Source organism: Coregonus lavaretus (genome assembly GCF_964263955.1).
Source record: "Coregonus lavaretus genome assembly, chromosome: 12".
In the NCBI taxonomy this organism is placed as follows: domain Eukaryota; kingdom Metazoa; phylum Chordata; class Actinopteri; order Salmoniformes; family Salmonidae; genus Coregonus; species Coregonus lavaretus.
In genome coordinates this window covers 6,519,029-6,537,885 of record NC_139999.1, presented here as the reverse complement: position 1 = coordinate 6,537,885, position 18,857 = coordinate 6,519,029, and the positions used below count along the sequence as shown (strand labels likewise).

The 18,857-nt window shown below is 44.0% G+C and overlaps 1 protein-coding gene across 1 annotated transcript in view; it reads right to left on the bottom strand.

Moving 5' to 3' along the window:
- Nucleotides 1-18,857, bottom strand: part of LOC311138949 (integrin alpha-7-like) — a gene marked incomplete at its 5' end in the record, with an annotated part of 71,064 nt that overhangs the window by 29,754 nt on the left and 22,453 nt on the right. Inside the window, 3 exons of the mRNA XM_084173766.1 lie at nucleotides 2,075-2,206; nucleotides 3,315-3,570; nucleotides 5,297-5,504. Coding sequence (XP_084029892.1) covers nucleotides 2,075-2,206; nucleotides 3,315-3,570; nucleotides 5,297-5,504 — 596 coding nt within the window. The remainder of the gene's footprint in view (nucleotides 1-2,074; nucleotides 2,207-3,314; nucleotides 3,571-5,296; nucleotides 5,505-18,857) is intronic.

Here is an 18,857-nt window from a genome sequence, read left to right as displayed (position 1 = left end):
GGACAGCTCCAGACCCCTACACCATACAGACTGACAGGCCTTCCAGACCCCTACACCATACAGACTGACAGACTGACAGACTGACAGACCCCTACACCATACAGACTGACAGACTTACAGGCCTTCCAGACCCCTACACCAGACAGACTGACAGGCCTTCCAGACCCCTACACCAGACAGACTGACAGGCCTTCCAGGCCCCTACACCATACAGACTGACAGACTGACAGGCCTTCCAGACCCCTACACCATACAGACTGACAGCCTGACAGACTGACAGGCCTTCCAGACCCCTACACCATACAGACTGATAGACTGACAGACTGACAGGCCTTCCATACCCCTACACCATACAGACGGACAGACTGACAGACTGACAGGCCTTCCAGACCCCTACACCATACAGACGGACAGACTGTAACACAGAGAGACATGCAGAACAGACAGGGGTCTAATCTACATAGATTCTACACAAGTTCTACAGCAGAGAAGGGCTAGCAGTGAGCACACACCAACACAGGGGGTTAGGGTAGATGGGAGTGTCAGGGTAAACCAACACAGGGGGTAAGGGTAGATGGGAGTGTCAGGGTAAACCAACACAGGGGGTTAGGGTAGATGGGAGTGTCAGGGTAAACCAACACAGGGGGTAAGGGTAGATGGGAGTGTCAGGGTAAACCAACACAGGGGGTTAGGGTAGATGGGAGTGTCAGGGTAAACCAACACAGGGGGTTAGGGTAGATGGGAGTGTCAGGGTAAACCAACACAGGGGGTAAGGGTAGATGGGAGTGTCAGGGTAAACCAACACAGGGGGTAAAGGTAGATGGGAGTGTCAGGGTAAACCAACACAGGGGGTAAGGGTAGATGGGAGTGTCAGGGTAAACCAACACAGGGGGTAAGGGTAGATGGGAGTGTCAGGGTAAACCAACACAGGGGGTAAGGGTAGATGGGAGAGTCAGGGTAAATCTACAGTATGTTTCACTACAACATCTCACTCCCAGCTACAAACCTAAGTAGCTATTCTGGGCTATGTCCTCAAACACGGGCCGGCTGGAGTGTGGCTCCAGAGTTTTGTACACCAGGGCATCTTCATCAGGACTAGCCATGAACAAGAGCCCTGTGGCCCGAGAGAGAAAGAGAGAGAGAGGAAGTGTGGGGGGGGGGGGGGGGGGGTGGAGGAGAGGTGGCGAGGGGGAACAGTGACCAAGAGAGAGAGAGAGAGAGAGAGAAAGAAAGGGGGGGGGGGAGCGGGAGTGCAGGTGAGAAAGAACAGTGCTGTGATTGTGTGTGTTCTTCTTCCTGGTATCGCAGTGGTTTGTGGGTAAACCACTGGTACCCAACAGAAGGACGACAAGACTGACTCACACTGGACCCAAAACTAGATCTGTTTCTGATTTTTAGCCAACTTCTCACACATGTACTGTATGGCATTGGCATGACAACAGAGTAGTTCGCTAAAGTACAAGCTGATCTGCGACCAGTCTATAACAAGCCCTGATGACTGTGGGATAATAATATTCCAATCCTCTTAAGTGTTATTATATTGTCATATTTCTGACCCATGATTGGTCCATTCATACGGTAGCTACTTGGTGTGGGAAAGCATTCAGAACATTGAGGTGGAGTGGAGCTGTCTGGATTCAGCTCTGGTGAGTCACACTCCCTCTTACACAGAGCAGGGTCAGGGATGGCCCCTACGGACTGCAGAGAAACCAAGGGTCTGAAATGACACCCTATTCTCTGCCTAGTCCACTCATAAGCAGTCCACTATATAAAGGTATAGGGCGCCATTTGGGACGCATCCCCAGGACTTCCCCCCTGGTCTGCACTACACCAGTCTGGACCGGTTTAATCCAGGCTTGTCTGCCTTTCTACAGCCACGTTGGCAGCTACCCTGAGTCCTCTAGGTCTGGGGGTATTTATTTTGGGTACAGTGTGTCGTCAGTCTGTTGTTGTTGTTGTTGTCCTTCCCTGGCCCTCTCTCCTGTCCTGTCCTGTGCTCAGTGATCTCCGGAGGGACAGGGCAGCAGGCTGGTGGCTGTGTGAGAGGAGCAGCCGAGGGCAGGGACGGTCCTACCCAGGTAACTATGTGAGGGAACTGGGATCAGCTGAGCGTTCAGCTGTTTCTCATCCGCCACCTCATAAGGCCCGTCGTCATAGAAACCAAGATCCAACAGAGTCTGGTTTAGCAGCTGGACACGCATCTCTCCTGGAAGGAACAGAGTTAGAGGACACAGACAGACAGACAGACAGGCAGGCAGACAGACAGACAGACAGACAGACAGACAGACAGACAGACAGACAGACAGACAGACAGACAGACAGACAGACAGACAGACAGACACAGACACAGACAGACACAGACAGATAGACTCAGACACAGACAGACACAGACAGACAGACAGACAGACAGACAGACAGACAGACAGACAGACAGACACAGACAGACAGACAGACACAGACAGACAGAAACACAGACACAGACACAGACAGACAGACAGACAGACAGACAGACAGACAGACAGACAGACAGACAGACAGACAGACAGACAGACAGACACAGACAGACACAGAAAGACTCACAAACACAGACAGACATACACACAGACACACAGAAAGACATGCGTACACAGACAAGCACGCACACGCACAGACAAGCACCCACACACACACACACACACACACACACACACAGAGAGAGAGAGCGACAACTCCCACACACACCTTTTTTTAAACACATAGATATCCACAGGACAATGTAATCAATGGGGTTACACAATGTTAATGTCAAGTACCATATGATGTTAATTGTTACTCCACCTAAGGCCTGTATAACATATGATACAGTGATCCATAATTCATATTGATCACTGATGTCTGACTATGGCAGTTCCATCAATCAGCCCAATAACTAACTGCTGGCAATCAATCATTTTGATCCATCAGTATGACTACTAAGGCCAATCAGTATATTGATTAGCTTATAAATCAATGATTTGCCCAAGGATGGAAATGCAATTTTATGAAAACTGAATTATGACTTTTGGGTAGTTTTTATAACGATCTGCTGTTTGACATGTGTCTCTGGGCATGAGCTCAGCTAGCTAATGTTACAATTATGCTGCTTAATCCATTTAGTGAGGCAGTTTCCTCTTTCTTTGATTAGACCACATTTGAGGTCTAAAACAAATCTGACAACAAGCTTAGATTTTTTGTGAACTCTCATTTTAATCACCTCAGGTGTCAGTCTCAACTATTCAACCTTCATTTATACAGGTTTGTCTCATTGAGATAAAAAAAATAGTATGTCACCGTACCTTTCCAGTTGTACGTTCCTGGAGCTCCGAACATGATATATTGGTTGTCAGGTGTGAAGGCGGCAGACATGCCCTGCTGACAGAAGCCAAACTGTTCGTGTCCCTGGGGTCGCCCCTCACAGAACTTCCACTCCCCTCCATCCAGGTCGTCCCTTTCTGTCAGGTCCTCACTCAGGACGTAGCAACGCCCAATGGGGTCCCGCGTCTCCGACGGCAGGCCCACACGGTGACGAAGCTCATACAGGTGGGCACAGGTCTGGAGAGGGGCAGGGGGATAGCACCATATCAGTGACTGGAAGAAATGGTCTCGTATATACTACAGACAAAGTTTGATCTCAGATCTGTTTGTGAGCACGTCTAGAGAAGCTGGCTACCGTAAGTAACTGGAAGAGACGGTCCACTACATACATAGCCTGGTCTGGTGAGAGGCAGAACCAGTAGTAGTACAATCTCAGCATTGGGCCCTGGTCTACTTATTACAGTACAGACATAGCCTGGTCTACTTATTACAGTACAGACATAGCCTGGTCTACTTATTACAGTACAGACACATCCTGGTCTACTTACTACAGTACAGACATAGCCTGGTCTACTTACTACAGTACAGACATAGCCTGGTCTACTTATTACAGTACAGACATAGCCTGGTCTACTTATTACAATACAGACATAGCCTGGTCTACTTATTACAGTACAGACATAGCCTGGTCTACTTATTACAATACAGACATAGCCTGGTCTACTTATTACAGTACAGACATAGCCTGGTCTACTTATTACAGTACAGACATAGCCTGGTCTACTTACTACAGTACAGACATAGCCTGGTCTACTTATTACAGTACAGACATAGCCTGGTCTACTTATTACAGTACAGACATAGCCTGGTCTACTTATTACAGTACAGACATAGCCTGGTCTACTTATTACAGTACAGACATAGCCTGGTCTACTTATTACAGTACAGACATAGCCTGGTCTACTTATTCCAGTACAGACATAGCCTGGTCTACTTATTACAGTACAGACATAGCCTGGTCTACTTATTCCAGTACAGACATAGCCTGGTCTACTTATTACAGTACAGACACATCCTGGTCTACTTATTACAGTACAGACATAGCCTGGTCTACTTATTACAGTACAGACATAGCCTGGTCTACTTATTCCAGTACAGACATAGCCTGGTCTACTTATTACAGTACAGACATAGCCTGGTCTACTTATTACAGTACAGACATAGCCTGGTCTACTAACTACAGTACAGACATAGCCTGGTCTACTTATTACAGTACAGACATAGCCTGGTCTACTTACTACAGTACAGACATAGCCTGGTCTACTTATTACAGTACAGACATAGCCTGGTCTACTAACTACAGTACAGACATAGCCTGGTCTACTTATTACAGTACAGACATAGCCTGGTCTACTAACTACAGTACAGACATAGCCTGGTCTACTTATTACAGTACAGACATAGCCTGGTCTACTTATTACAGTACAGACATAGCCTGGTCTACTTACTACAGTACAGACATAGCCTGGTCTACTTACTACAGTACAGACATAGCCTGGTCTACTTATTACAGTACAGACATAGCCTGGTCTACTTATTACAGTACAGACATAGCCTGGTCTACTTACTACAGTACAGACATAGCCTGGTCTACTTATTACAGTACAGACATAGCCTGGTCTACTTACTACAGTACAGACATAGCCTGGTCTACTTACTACAGTACAGACATAGCCTGGTCTACTTACTACAGTACAGACATAGCCTGGTCTACTTATTACAGTACAGACATAGCCTGGTCTACTTACTACAGTACAGACATAGCCTGGTCCCAGATATGTTTGTGCGGTCTTGCCAACTCCTATGGCACAATGACAATAACCCTAGGAGCAGAAACTGATCTGGGACCAGGGCCCAGACTACTACAGACATGCTTAGTACCAGGAGTTTTCCTTTTACTTACCACCACCTTTCCTCCAATCCCCTGGCTCTTGACTGTTACTCCTAGCCACTGGTTGTCCTTGCTCTCACTCTCAAGGTTTACATCTCCATCGATGTCCACTCGCTCGCAGTCAAACTCCTCGCCTTCGATCGGACAGCGGTACAGGGCGCCAGGACGCTGTCTCCGCATGAGGCCCAGTCCTCTGGCCCGGGGAGCCCCCACCAGTATCCTGGAAGACACAACACATCAGATCGTTACTGGGAGCACAGTCTCATGACTGACCCAGACACAATCTATATAGTATATGACCAGAGCACAGTCTCATGACAGACCCAGACACAATCTACAGTCGTGGTCAAAAGTTTTGAGAATGACACAAATCTTTAATTTTCACAATGTCTGCTGCCTCAGTTTTTTTGATGACAATTTGCATATACTCCAGAATGTTATGAAGAGTGATCAGATGAATTGCAATTAATTGCAAAGTCCCTCTTTGCCATGAAAATGAACTTAATCCCCCAAAACATGTCCACTGCATTTCAGCCCTGCCACAAAAGGACCAGTTGACATCATGTCAGTGATTCTCTCGTTAACACAGGTGAGAGTGTGGACGAGGACAAGGCTGGAGATCACTCTGTCATGCTGATTGAGTTAGAATAACAGACTGGAAGCTTTAAAAGGAGGGTGGTGCTTGAAATCATTGTTCTTCCTCTGTTAACCATGGTTACCTGCAAGGAAACAAATGCCGTCATCATTGCTTTGCACAAAAAGGGCTTCACAGGCAAGGATATTGCTGCTAGTAAGATTGCACCTAAATCAACCATTTATCGGATCATCAAGAACTTCAAGGAGAGAGGTTCAATTGTTGTGAAGAAGGCTTCAGGGCGCCCAAGAAAGTCCAGCAAGCGCCAGGACCGTCTCCTAAAGTTGATTCAGCTACGGGATCGAGGCACCACCAGTGCAGAGCTTGCTCAGGAATGGCAGCAGGCAGGTGTGAGTGCATCTGCACGCACAGTGAGGCGAAGACTTTTGGAGGATGGCCTGGTGTCAAGAAGGGCAGTGAGGAAGCCACTTCTCTCCATGAAAAACATCAGGGACAGACTGATATTCTGCAAAAGGTACAGGGATTGGACTGCTGAGGACTGGAGTAAAGTAATTTTCTCTGATGAATCCCCTTCCCGATTGTTTGGGGAATCTGGAAAAAAGCTTGTCCGGAGAAGAAAAGGTAAGCGCTACCATCAGTCCTGTGTCATGCCAACCGTAAAGCATCCTGAGACAATTCATGTGTGGGGTTGCTTCTCAGCCAAGGGAGTGGGCTCACTCACAATGTTGCCTAAGAACACAGCCATGAATAAAGAATGGTACCAACACATCCTCCGAGAGCAACTTCTCCCAACCAATCAAGAACAGTTTGGTGATGAACAATGCCTTTTCCAGCATGATGGAGCATCTTGCCATAAGGCAAAAGTGATAACTAAGTGGCTCGGGGAACAAAACATCAACATTTTGGGTCCATGGCCAGGAAACTCCCCAGATCTTAATCCCATTGAGAACTTGTGGTCAATCCTCAAGAGGCGGGTAGACAAACAAAAACCCACAAATTCTGACAAACTCCAAGCATTGATTATGCAAGAATGGCCTGCCATCAGTCAGGATGTGGCCCAGAAGTTAATTGACAGCATGCCAGGGCGGATTGCAGAGGTCTTGAAAAAGAAGGGTCAACACTGCAAATATTGACTCTTTGCATAAACTTAATGTAATTGTCAATAAAAGCCTTTGACACTTATGGAAGGCTTGTAATTATACTTCAGTATACCATAGTAACATCTGACAAAAATATCTAAAAACACTGAAGCAGCAAACTTTGTGAAGACCAATACTTGTGCCATTCTCAAAACTTTTGACCACGACTGTATATAGTAGCCGGCCAGAACACAGTCTCATGACTGACCCAGACACAATCTATTGAGTAGCTGGCCAGAGCACAGTCTCATGACTGACCCAGACACAATCTATTGAGTAGCTGGCCAGAGCACAGTCTCATGACTGACCCAGACACAATCTATTGAGTAGCTGGCCAGAGCACAGTCTCATGACTGACCCAGACACAATCTATTGAGTAGCTGGCCAGAGCACAGTCTCATGACTGACCCAGACACAATCTTTTGAGTAGCTGGCCAGAGCACAGTCTCATGACTGACCCAGACACAATCTATTGAGTAGCTGGCCAGAGCACAGTCTCATGACTGACCCAGACACAATCTTTTGAGTAGCTGGCCAGAGCACAGTCTCATGACTGACCCAGACACAATCTATTGAGTAGCTGGCCAGAGCACAGTCTCATGACTGACCCAGACACAATCTATTGAGTAGCTGGCCAGAGCACAGTCTCATGACTGACCCAGACACAATCTATTGAGTAGCTGGCCAGAGCACAGTCTCATGACTGACCCAGACACAATCTTTTGAGTAGCTGGCCAGAGCACAGTCTCATGACTGACCCAGACACAATCTATTGAGTAGCCGGCCAGAACATGCAAGATTTGGTTCTTGGTTCATGCCATTTTTTTGCAAACACTTTAATCCAAAGCAATTTACATCAGTGAGTGCATACAATTGAGTATATATGACCCAAGCTGGGATTCAGTATTTGACTGGGAGCATGGCTACAGGTCCGGGAGTGTTTCCTGGCCATATCACCTGACCAGGAAACACTCAGGGCACAATACCGTAGTTATATGGCTTTTATTGGGACCTGGGCCCCTGTTCACTGTCACGATCGTTGGAGGAAGTGGACCAATGCGCAGCGGTGATGAGTGAACATACTTTTATTATATTTACCACACAAAAAACAAAACAACAAAACGATACGTGAAGTCCTAGGTAACAGACACAAACCATACACGGAACAAGATCCCACAAAACACTGTGGAAAACAGGCTGCCTAAGTATGGTTCCCAATCAGAGACAACAAGCAACAGCTGACACTCGTTGCCTCTGATTGAGAACCACCCCGGCCAACACAGAAAACACATCAGCTAGATAAAGAACCTAGAACACAAATACATAGAAACTACACACCCTGGCTCAACATAACAGAGTCCCAGAGCCAGGGCGTGACATTCACGAAGCATCACAGAGTAGGAGTGCTGATCTATGATCAGTTTTGCCACTTAGATTATACTGAATAAGATTATATGGACAGGGAGGACCTGATCCTAGATCTGAGACACTTTATAAATACGGTCGCTGGAGTTGTTCCTGCATGGTCAGGTCACGTGGTCAGGAAACAGGAAACACCCTACTGAGATATTTTAGATGTTGTGTATTTGACGTGTTGTTTACAACAACAACCTCAGTTACTTTCGGGCGAGGTCACTATTCACCAACACGCAAAGCTACAGTAGCCTGTCAATATATTACTACAAGGTAGTTTCCTAACACTGATACTACTACGTGTTTATCATGATTCTTTCCCTCTCCTATCTTTTGTAACCGTTGGGGACCCAGAAAAAGGTATTTGTTTTCAGTGCTGTGGTGGGTGCTGATATTTTGGGGTCGTGGTTCTGGCCTTATACGGCTGGCTGGTCCAGGCAGGGGGCTATTTAAAACTCACTGTTGAACCACATTCCACCCAACCAACCCTCTCCTCTCTGGCACAAGGGCACGGAAGCAAGACACAGAGAAACACAGTGAGAGAGGGGGCGAAAGAGAGGGAGAGATAGAGAGAGAGAGAGAGAGAGAGAGAGAGAGAGAGAGAGAGAGAGAGAGAGAGAGAGAGAGAGAGAGAGAGAGAGAGAGAGAGAGAGAGAGGCCAATGGATGGGGAGAGAGAGAGAGAAAAAAACAGAGAGAACGAGAGAGAGAGAGAGAGAGACAGAGGGGAAAGAGAGAGAGAGAGAGAGAGAGAGAGAGAGAGAGAGAGAGAGAGAGAGAGAGAGAGAGGAGAGAGAGAGAGAGAGAAGAGAGCGAGAGAGGAGAGAGAGAGCAAAGAAAATTGAACTCACAGGAGAAAACATTTAAAAGTAAAAAATGACTGTTTTTATTGGCAGTTTCAAACACTGTCTCCTGTTTCATGCCTATTGGACCAATTCATTAGTTTGGGAGGGTTTTGTCTGATATTGATATGTGCAAGCAGCACACGATATTACAGCTTTCCCAACTGTCCCGCTGGCTATAAATATGGGTTAGCTGATAGCACTAAAGAAACGGATGGAGGGGAGGAGGGATGGAGGGGTGGAGGGGTGGAGGGGAGGAGGGATGGAGGGATGGAGGGGTGGAGGGGTGGAGGGGAGGAGGGAAGGAGGGGTAGAGGGGAGGAGGGGAGGAGGGATGGAGGGGTGGAGGGGAGGAGGGGTGGAGGGATGGAAGGGTGGAGGGGGAGGAGGGATGGAAGGGTGGAGGGGAGGAGGGGTGGAGGGGTGGAGGGATGGAGGGGAGGAGGGATGGAGGGGTGGAGGGGTGGAGGGGAGGAGGGGAGGAGGGATGGAGGGATGGAGGGGTGGAGGGGTGGAGGGGAGGAGGGAAGGAGGGGTAGAGGGGAGGAGGGGAGGAGGGGAGGAGGGGAGGAGGGATGGAGGGGTGGAGGGGAGGAGGGGAGGAGGGATGGAGGGGTGGAGGGGTGGAGGGGAGGAGGGGAGGAGGGATGGAGGGGTGGAGGGGAGGAGGGATGGAGGGGTGGAGGGGTGGAGGGGTGGAGGGAGGAGGGATGGAGGGATGGAGGGGTGGAGGGGAGGAGGGATGGAGGGGAGGAGGGATGGAGGGGAGGAGGGGAGGAGGGGAGGAGGGGAGGAGGGATGGAGGGGAGGAGGGATGGAGGGGAGGAGGGGAGGAGGGGAGGAGGGATGGAGGGGAGGAGGGGAGGAGGGGAGGAGGGATGGAGGGGAGGAGGGGAGGAGGGATGGAGGGGTGGAGGGGTGGAGGGGAGGAGGGATGGAGGGGATATGCTGACACACAGGCAGACTCACACACACACACACTCTTCCTTACCACTACCACCTAGCCAGGTCTCCAGTCAGTCAGACAGTACAGCTTTTGCTTTTCAACATCTTATTGTTATTTATTGAAATAACGAGGACTAAGGCGTAAAGGTCACAGTGATGAGTGTTAAAGGGGGAAAAAGTGGTAAAAAAAAGCAAATGGCAGTGTGATAAATGACATGTAGCTTATTGAGGGAGGTATTGGGGGCAAGCCTGTATACTACATCGCCATAGTCCAGTATTGGCAGAATAGTCATTTTTACAAGGGTATGCTTGGCAGAGTGGGTGACGGATACTTTTGTTGCGGTACAGGAAACCAATTCTGGATTTAACTTTAGACTGAAGGTGGGTATGGAATGAGATCAGTCCAGCCATGTACCGTGCATTCGGAAAGTATTCGACCCCTTGACTTTTTCCACACATTGTTAAGTTACAGCCTAATTCTAAAATGGATTAAATTGTTTTTTTCCCCTCATCAATCTACACGCAATACCCCATAATGACAAAGCGAAAACATTTTTTTTTTTGTGCAAATGTATAAAAAAGTAAAAAACTGAAATGCCTTATGTACATAAGTATTCAGACCTTTTGCTATGAGACTCAAAATTGAGCTCAGGTGCATCCTGTTATAATTGATCATCCTTGAGATGTTCACTGCTAGGCAAATCCCTGCCTTAACTTAGCTCATTGGTCACCATAGCAACACCCATCCGTAGTCTGCGCTCCAGCAGGTATATCTCACTGGTCATCCCCAAAGCCAACACCTCCTTTGGCCGCCATTCCTTCCAGTTCTCTGCTGCCAATGACTGGAACAAACTGCAAAAATCTCTGAAGCTGGAGACTCTTATCTCCCTCACTAACTTTAAGCATCAGTTGTCAGGGCACCTTACCGATCACTGCACCTGTACACAGCCCATCTGAAATTAAGCCACCCCACTACCTCATCCCCATATTGTTATTTATTTTGCTCATTTGCACCCCAGTATCTCTATTTGCACATCATCTCTTGCACATCTATCATTCTAGTGTTAATACTAATTGTAATTATTTTGCACTATAGCCTATTTATTGCCTTACCTCCATAACTTACTACATTTGCACACACTGTATATATATTTTCTGTTTGTATTTTTGACTTTATGTTTTGTTTTACCCCATATGTAACTCTGTGTTGTTGTTTTTATCGCACTGCTTTGCTTTATCTTGGCCAGGTCGCAGTTGTAAATGAGAACTTGTTCTCAACTGGCTTACCTGGTTAAATAAAGGTTAAATAAAAAAAATAAAAAAAATGACTGACTGATAGGACTATTAAAGATACCATACCAGTCTAACGTTTGGACACACCTACTCATTCAAGTTTATTTTTTATTTTGGCTATTTTCTACATTGTAGAATAATAGTGAATATATCAAAACAATGAAATAACACATATGGAATCATGCAGTAACCAAAACAGTGTTTTTGAGATTCTTCAAATAGCCGCCCTTTGTCTTGATGACAGCTTTGCACACTCTTGGCATTCTCTCAACCAGCTTCACCTGGAATGCTTTTCCAACAGTCTTGAAGGAGTTCCCACATATGCTGAGCACTTGTTGGCTGCTTTGCCTTCACTCTGTGGTCCGACTCATCCCAAACCATCTCAATTGGGTTGAGGTCGGGCGATTGTGGAGGCTAGGTCATCTGATGCAGCGCTCCATCACTCTCCTTCTTGGTAAAATAGCCCTTACACAGCCTGGAGGTGTGTTGGGTCATTGTCCTGTTGAAAAACAAATGATAGTCCCACTAAGCCCAAACCAGATGGGATGGTGTCTCGCTGCAGAATGCTATGGTAGCCATGCTGGTTAAGTGTGCCTTGAATTCTAAATAAATCACAGACAGTGTCACCAGCAAAACACCCCCACACCATAACACCTCCTCCTCCATGCTTTACGGTGGGAAATACACATGCAGAGATCATCCGTTCACCCACACTACGTCTCACAAAGACACGGCGGTTGGAACCAAAATTCTCCAATTTGGACTCCAGACCAAAGGACAGATTTCCACCGGTCTAATGTCCATTGCTCGTGTTTCTTGGCCCAAACAGGTATCTTCTTATTATTGGTGTCCTTTAGTAGTGGCCTCATTCACGTAGTCCCCTCTGAACAGTTGATGTTGTGACTTGAACCCTGTGAAGCATTTTTTTGGGCTGCAATTTATGAGAGGTAACTCTGGGTCTTCCTTTCCTATGGTGGTCCTCATGAGATCCATTTTCATCATAGTTCTTGATGGTTTTTACGACTGCACTTGAAGAAACTTTCAAAGTTCTTGACATATCCCGTATTGACTGACCTTCATGTCTTAAAGTAATGATGGACTGTCATTTCTCTTTGCTTATTTGAGCTGTTCTTGCCATAATATGGACTTGGTCTTTTACCAAATAGGGCTATCTTCTGTATACCACCCTTATCTCATTTTCGTTGGCACCAAAAGTTTAAAAACTGTTGATAGGGGACAGAATGCGGTCGGACCATCATATAATTGGCATATACATTACTCTTACTGAATTTCCACGTGGGTGAGGATATTGGAAATGTATTCAAAGCCTATTGGATGATAATTTATTTTTAACTAGGACAAGGGAATTTATAACTGACTTTTTCCAACATAACATAGGTACAGCAAATCCCCTTATTGTATGGGACACCTTTAAATGTGCCTTTAGAGGCCATGCAATTCAGTACTCATCTCAAAAACAAAAGCAATTTAGGTCAAAAGAGTTTATACTAACAAAGGAAATAGAAAGTCTAACTGAACAGATAGATGGCAATAAAAACTGTAACATAGAGGCTCAGAATAAATTAGAGGAAAAACAAAAAGGAATGGAGAAACTTATTCAAGAAACATCAAGTGTAATATATTATAAAAATAAAGCAAACTGGATGGAATATGGGGAAAAATGCACCAAATTCTTTTTTAATCTTCAACATAGGAATGCTACCAAAAATAATTTAATGAAATTGGTTACAATTGACGGAGCAACCCATGATTCACTAAATTATATTTTGAAGGAGGAAACAAGGTACTTTAAGCATATGTTTTCGTTTCAGTCGCCTCCATCTCCTCTAACTGAAGCTAATTGTAGAGATTTTTTTTTATTGATAATGTAAAATTAACAGCCAAACAGAAAGACTCATGTGAAGGTGAAATTACAGAGGAGGAACTTCTGGATGCAATTAAAGACTTTAAGTCTCCAGGGTTGGATGGCATACCAGTCGAAGTATACCAAACCTTTTTTGATATACTAAGAGGACCGCTATTAGCATGTTTTAACCACTCCTATGTAAATGGTAGATTATCTGACACTCAAGAAGAAGATCTCATTATTACCGAAACAGGATACAAGTGAAAAATATAAAGATCCAGTCCATTTAAAAAATTGGAGGCCCCTTACACTTCAGTGTTGTGATGCAAAAATTCTAGCAAAATGTATAGTGCATAGAATTAAAAAGGTATTGTCGGATATTATTCATTCTAATCAGACAGGTTTTTTACAAGGAAGATACATTGGAGATAATATAAGGCAAGTATTGGAAACAATAGAACATTATGGAAAATCGGAGAAACCAGGTCTGCTATTCATAGCAGACTTCGAAAAGGCATTTGATAAAGTACGACTGGGGTTTATATATAAATGCCTGGAGCATTTCAATTTTGGTGAATCTCTTATAAAATGGGTCAAAATCATGTATAGTAACCCTAGGTGTAAAATAGTAAATAATGGCTATTTCTCAGAGTAAGGCTGCAAGAGGAGTGAAACAAGGTTGTCCACTATCGGCATATCTATTTATTGTGGCCATCGAGATGTTAGCTATTAAAATCAGATCGAACAATAATATCAGGGGATTAGAAATCCAGGGCTTAAAAACAAAGGTGTCATTGTACGCTGATGATTCATGTTTTCTTATAAATCCACAACTATAATCACTCCACAGCCTCATAAAGGATCTAGATACATTTTCTAACCTCTCTGGATTACAACCAAATTATGACAAATGTACTATATTAGGTATTGGATCAATAAAAAATACAATTTTTACATTGCCATGTAGTTTACCAATAAAATGGTCTGATGGTGATGTGGATATACTCAGAATACATATCCCAAAGGAAATAAATGATCTCACTTCAATACATTTTAATAGAAAGTTAGCAAAAATAGATAAGATCTTGCTACCATGGAAAGGTGGGTGCCTGTCAATTTGTGGAAAAATCACCCTGATTAACTCTTTAGTATTATCCCAGTTTACCTATTTGCTTATGGTCTTGCCTACGCCTAGCGAACAGTTTTTTAGATTATATGAGAAAAAAATATTCCATTTTATTTGGAACGGCAAGCCAGACAAAATTAAACGGGCCTATTTATATAATGAATATGAATTCGGAGGACAGAAATGATTAAATATTAAAGCATTAGACCTATCACTAAAAGCTTCAGTCATACAAAAGTTATACTTAAATCCGAACTGGTTCTCTAGCAAATTAGTAAGATTGTCTCACCCAATGTTCAAGAATGGCCTTTTTCCCTTTATTCAGATTACAACCTCTCACTTTCAGTTATTTGAAAAGGAAATAATCTCCCAAATATCACTATTTCTAAAACAAGCAATAGAAAATTGGTTGCAATTTCAATTTAATCCTCCAGAAACGACAGAACAAATAATGCAACAAATATTGTGGTTAAACTCAAATATACTAATTGACAAAAAAACTTTTTTTTTTGACAAAATTTTTAAAAAGGTATAATCTTTGTAAATGATATCATCGGTAGGACTGGTGGAGTTATGTCGCACATGCAGCTAACAAAAACATATGGAAATGTCTGCTCTACCCAGAATTACAACCAAATAATTGCAGCCTTACCGCAAAAATGGAAGAGGAAAGTGGAAGGAGGAGAAAGTAAGGAACTTGTCTGTCAGCCTTGCATTAAAGAACATAATTGGTTAAGGAAAACTGTGATAAATAAAAAGGAATATCAGTTCATTTAAGGACCAAAGGATTGACAGCCGTCCCATATAGATTGCAAAATAGTTGGGAAGAGATTTTTGACGTACCGATCCCATGGCATAGTGTTTATGAACTGATATGCAAAACGACACCGGATTCAAAACTTAGAATCTTTCAATTTAAATTATTATATAAAATTATTGCTACCAATAGAATGTTATTTATATGGGGGATACAATCTTCCCAGCTCTGCAGATTTTGCTGCGAAGAGACAGAATCATTAGATCATTTGTTTTGGTACTGTCCATTTGTAGCTTGTTTTTGGACACAGGTCCAGGAATGGCTAAAGGATTGCAATATTTACCTGGAGCTAACCCTGCAGATAGCACTACTGGGTGATCTGAAAAGTCATAGTCAATCGATCAATAACATAATAATACTATTAGCAACTATGTTTATTTTCAATTCACAATCTGTAGAAACAATGAGAATAGAAAGGTTCAGAACTTTTGTAAGACATCACAGTACAGTTGAAATATATATGGCAAATAGAAATCCTATATGGATGGTGTTAAAAGATAGACGGGAGATGTTAAATGGAATTGAAGGATGAGACTAATAACAACTAATAACAAACAATAACAAGATAACTAATAATGTAGGCATGCTGTGTCCATAATAAGTGTATGGGTTGTAGGTTGGGAGCTTTTGTGAAAGAGCACAGTTAGAAAGATATGGCATATAGAAGCAAACCGGACGGACATCATGAAAATGATCGGAGAGGTTGAGAGTAGAAGAAGTTCAGGAGAAAGAACAAACAAAATGTAATTACTGTAAAATTGACTGTGTCCATAAAATGTAGATAGTGGGTATGGGCTGGAAGTAGAGGCCTAGGCATTGTTGTTCACTAGTTTACTCCAAGTGGGGAAAGGGTGGCGGGGTTGGAAAGTAATAAAGGAGAATATATTTTTTTTTTTTAAGGATACAGTGGGGGAAAAAAGTATTTAGTCAGCCACCAATTGTGCAAGTTCTCCCACTTAAAAAGATGAGAGAGGCCTGTAATTTTCATCATAGGTACACGTCAACTATGACAGACAAAATAAGATTTTCTTTCTCCAGAAAATCACATTGTAGGATTTTTTATGAATTTATTTGCAAATTATGGTGGAAAATAAGTATTTGGTCAATAACAAAAGTTTCTCAATACTTTGTTATATACCCTTTGTTGGCAATGACACTGGTCAAACATTTTCTGTAAGTCTTCACAAGGTTTTCACACACTGTTGCTGGTATTTTGGCCCATTCCGCCATGCAGATCTCCTCTAGAGCAGTGATGTTTTGGGGCTGTCGCTGTGCAACACGGACTTTCAACTCCCTCCAAAGATTTTCTATGGGGTTGAGATCTGGAGACTGGCTAGGCCACTCCAGGACCTTGAAATGCTTTTTACGAAGCCACTCCTTCGTTGCCCGGGCGGTGTGTTTGGGATCATTGTCATGCTGAAAGACCCAGCCACGTTTCATCTTCAATGCCCTTGCTGATGGAAGGAGGTTTTCACTCAAAATCTCACGATACATGGCCCCATTCATTCTTTCCTTTACACGGATCAGTCATCCTGGTCCCTTTACAGAAAAACAGCCCCAAAGCATAATGTTTCCACCCCCATGCTTCACAGTAGGTATGGTGTTCTTTGGATGCAACTCAGCATTCTTTGTCCTCCAAACACGACGAGTTGAGTTTTTACCAAAAAGTTCTATTTTGGTTTCATCTGACCATATGACATTCTCCCAATCCTCTTCTGGATCATCCAAATGCACTCTAGCAAACTTCAGACGGGCCTGGACATGTACTGGCTTAAGCAGGGGGACACGTCTGGCACTGCAGGATTTGAGTCCCTGGCGGCGTAGTGTGTTACTGATGGTAGGCTTTGTTACTTTGGTCCCAGCTCTCTGCAGGTCATTCACTAGGTCCCCCCGTGTGGTTCTGGGATTTTTGCTCACCGTTCTTGTGATCATTTTCACCCCACGGGGTGAGATCTTGCGTGGAGCCCCAGATCGAGGGAGTTATAATCAGTGGTCTTGTATGTCTTCCATTTCCTAATAATTGCTCCCACAGTTGATTTCTTCAAACCAAGCTGCTTACCTATTGCAGATTCAGTCTTCCCAGCCTGGTGCAGGTCTACAATTTTGTTTCTGGTGTCCTTTGACAGCTCTTTGTTCTTGGCCATAGTGGAGTTTGGAGTGTGACTGTTTGAGGTTGTGGACAGGTGTCTTTTATACTGATAACAAGTTCAAACAGGTGCCATTAATACAGGTAACGAGTGGTGGACAGAGGAGCCTCTTAAAGAAGAAGTTACAGGTCTGTGAGAGCCAGAAATCTTGCTTGTTTGTAGGTGACCAAATACTTATTTTCCACCATAATTTGCAAATAAATTCATTAAAAACAATGTGATTTTCTGGATTTTATTTTCTCAATTTGTCTGTCATAGTTGACGTGTACCTATGATGAAAATTACAGGCCTCTCTCATCTTTTTTTTTAGTGGGAGAACTTGCACAATTGGTGGCTGACAAAATACTTTTTTTCCCCACTGTATGTATGAATGTATGTATGTATGTGTGTGTGTGTGTATGTGTGTATATGTGTATGTATGTGTATGTGTATGTATATATATATATATATATATATATATATATATATATATATATATATACAGTGGGGAGAACAAGTATTTGATACACTGCCGATTTTGCAGGTTTTCCTACTTACAAAGCATGTAGAGGTCTGTAATTTTTATCATAGGTACACTTCAACTGTGAGAGACGGAATCTAAAACAAAAATCCAGAAAATCACATTGTATGATTTTTAAGTAATTAATTTGCATTTTATTGCATGACATAAGTATTTGATCACCTACCAACCAGTAAGAATTCCGGCTCTCACAGACCTGTTAGTTTTTCTTTAAGAAGCCCTCCTGTTCTCCACTCATTACCTGTATTAACTGCACCTGTTTGAACTCGTTACCTGTATAAAAGACAACTGTCCACACACTCAATCAAACAGACTCCAACCTCTCCACAATGGCCAAGACCAGAGAGCTGTGTAAGGACATCAGGGATACAATTTTAGACCTGCACAAGGCTGGGATGGGCTACAGGACAATAGGCAAGCAGCTTGGTGAGAAGGCAACAACTGTTGGCGCAATTATTAGAAAATGGAAGAAGTTCAAGATGATGGTCAATCACCCTCGGTCTGGGGCTCCATGCAAGATCTCACCTCGTGGGGCATCAATGATCATGAGGAAGGTGAGGGATCAGCCCAGAACTACACGGCAGGACCTGGTCAATGACCTGAAGAGAGCTGGGACCACAGTCTCAAAGAAAACCATTAGTAACACACTACGCCGTCATGGATTAAAATCCTGCAGCACACGCAAGGTCCCCCTGCTGAAGCCAGCGCATGTCCAGGCCCGTCTGAAGTTTGCCAATGACCATCTGGATGATCCAGAGGAGGAATGGGAGAAGGTCATGTGGTCTGATGAGACAAAAATAGAGCTTTTTGGTCTAAACTCCACTCGCCGTGTTTGGAGGAAGAAGAAGGATGAGTACAACCCCAAGAACA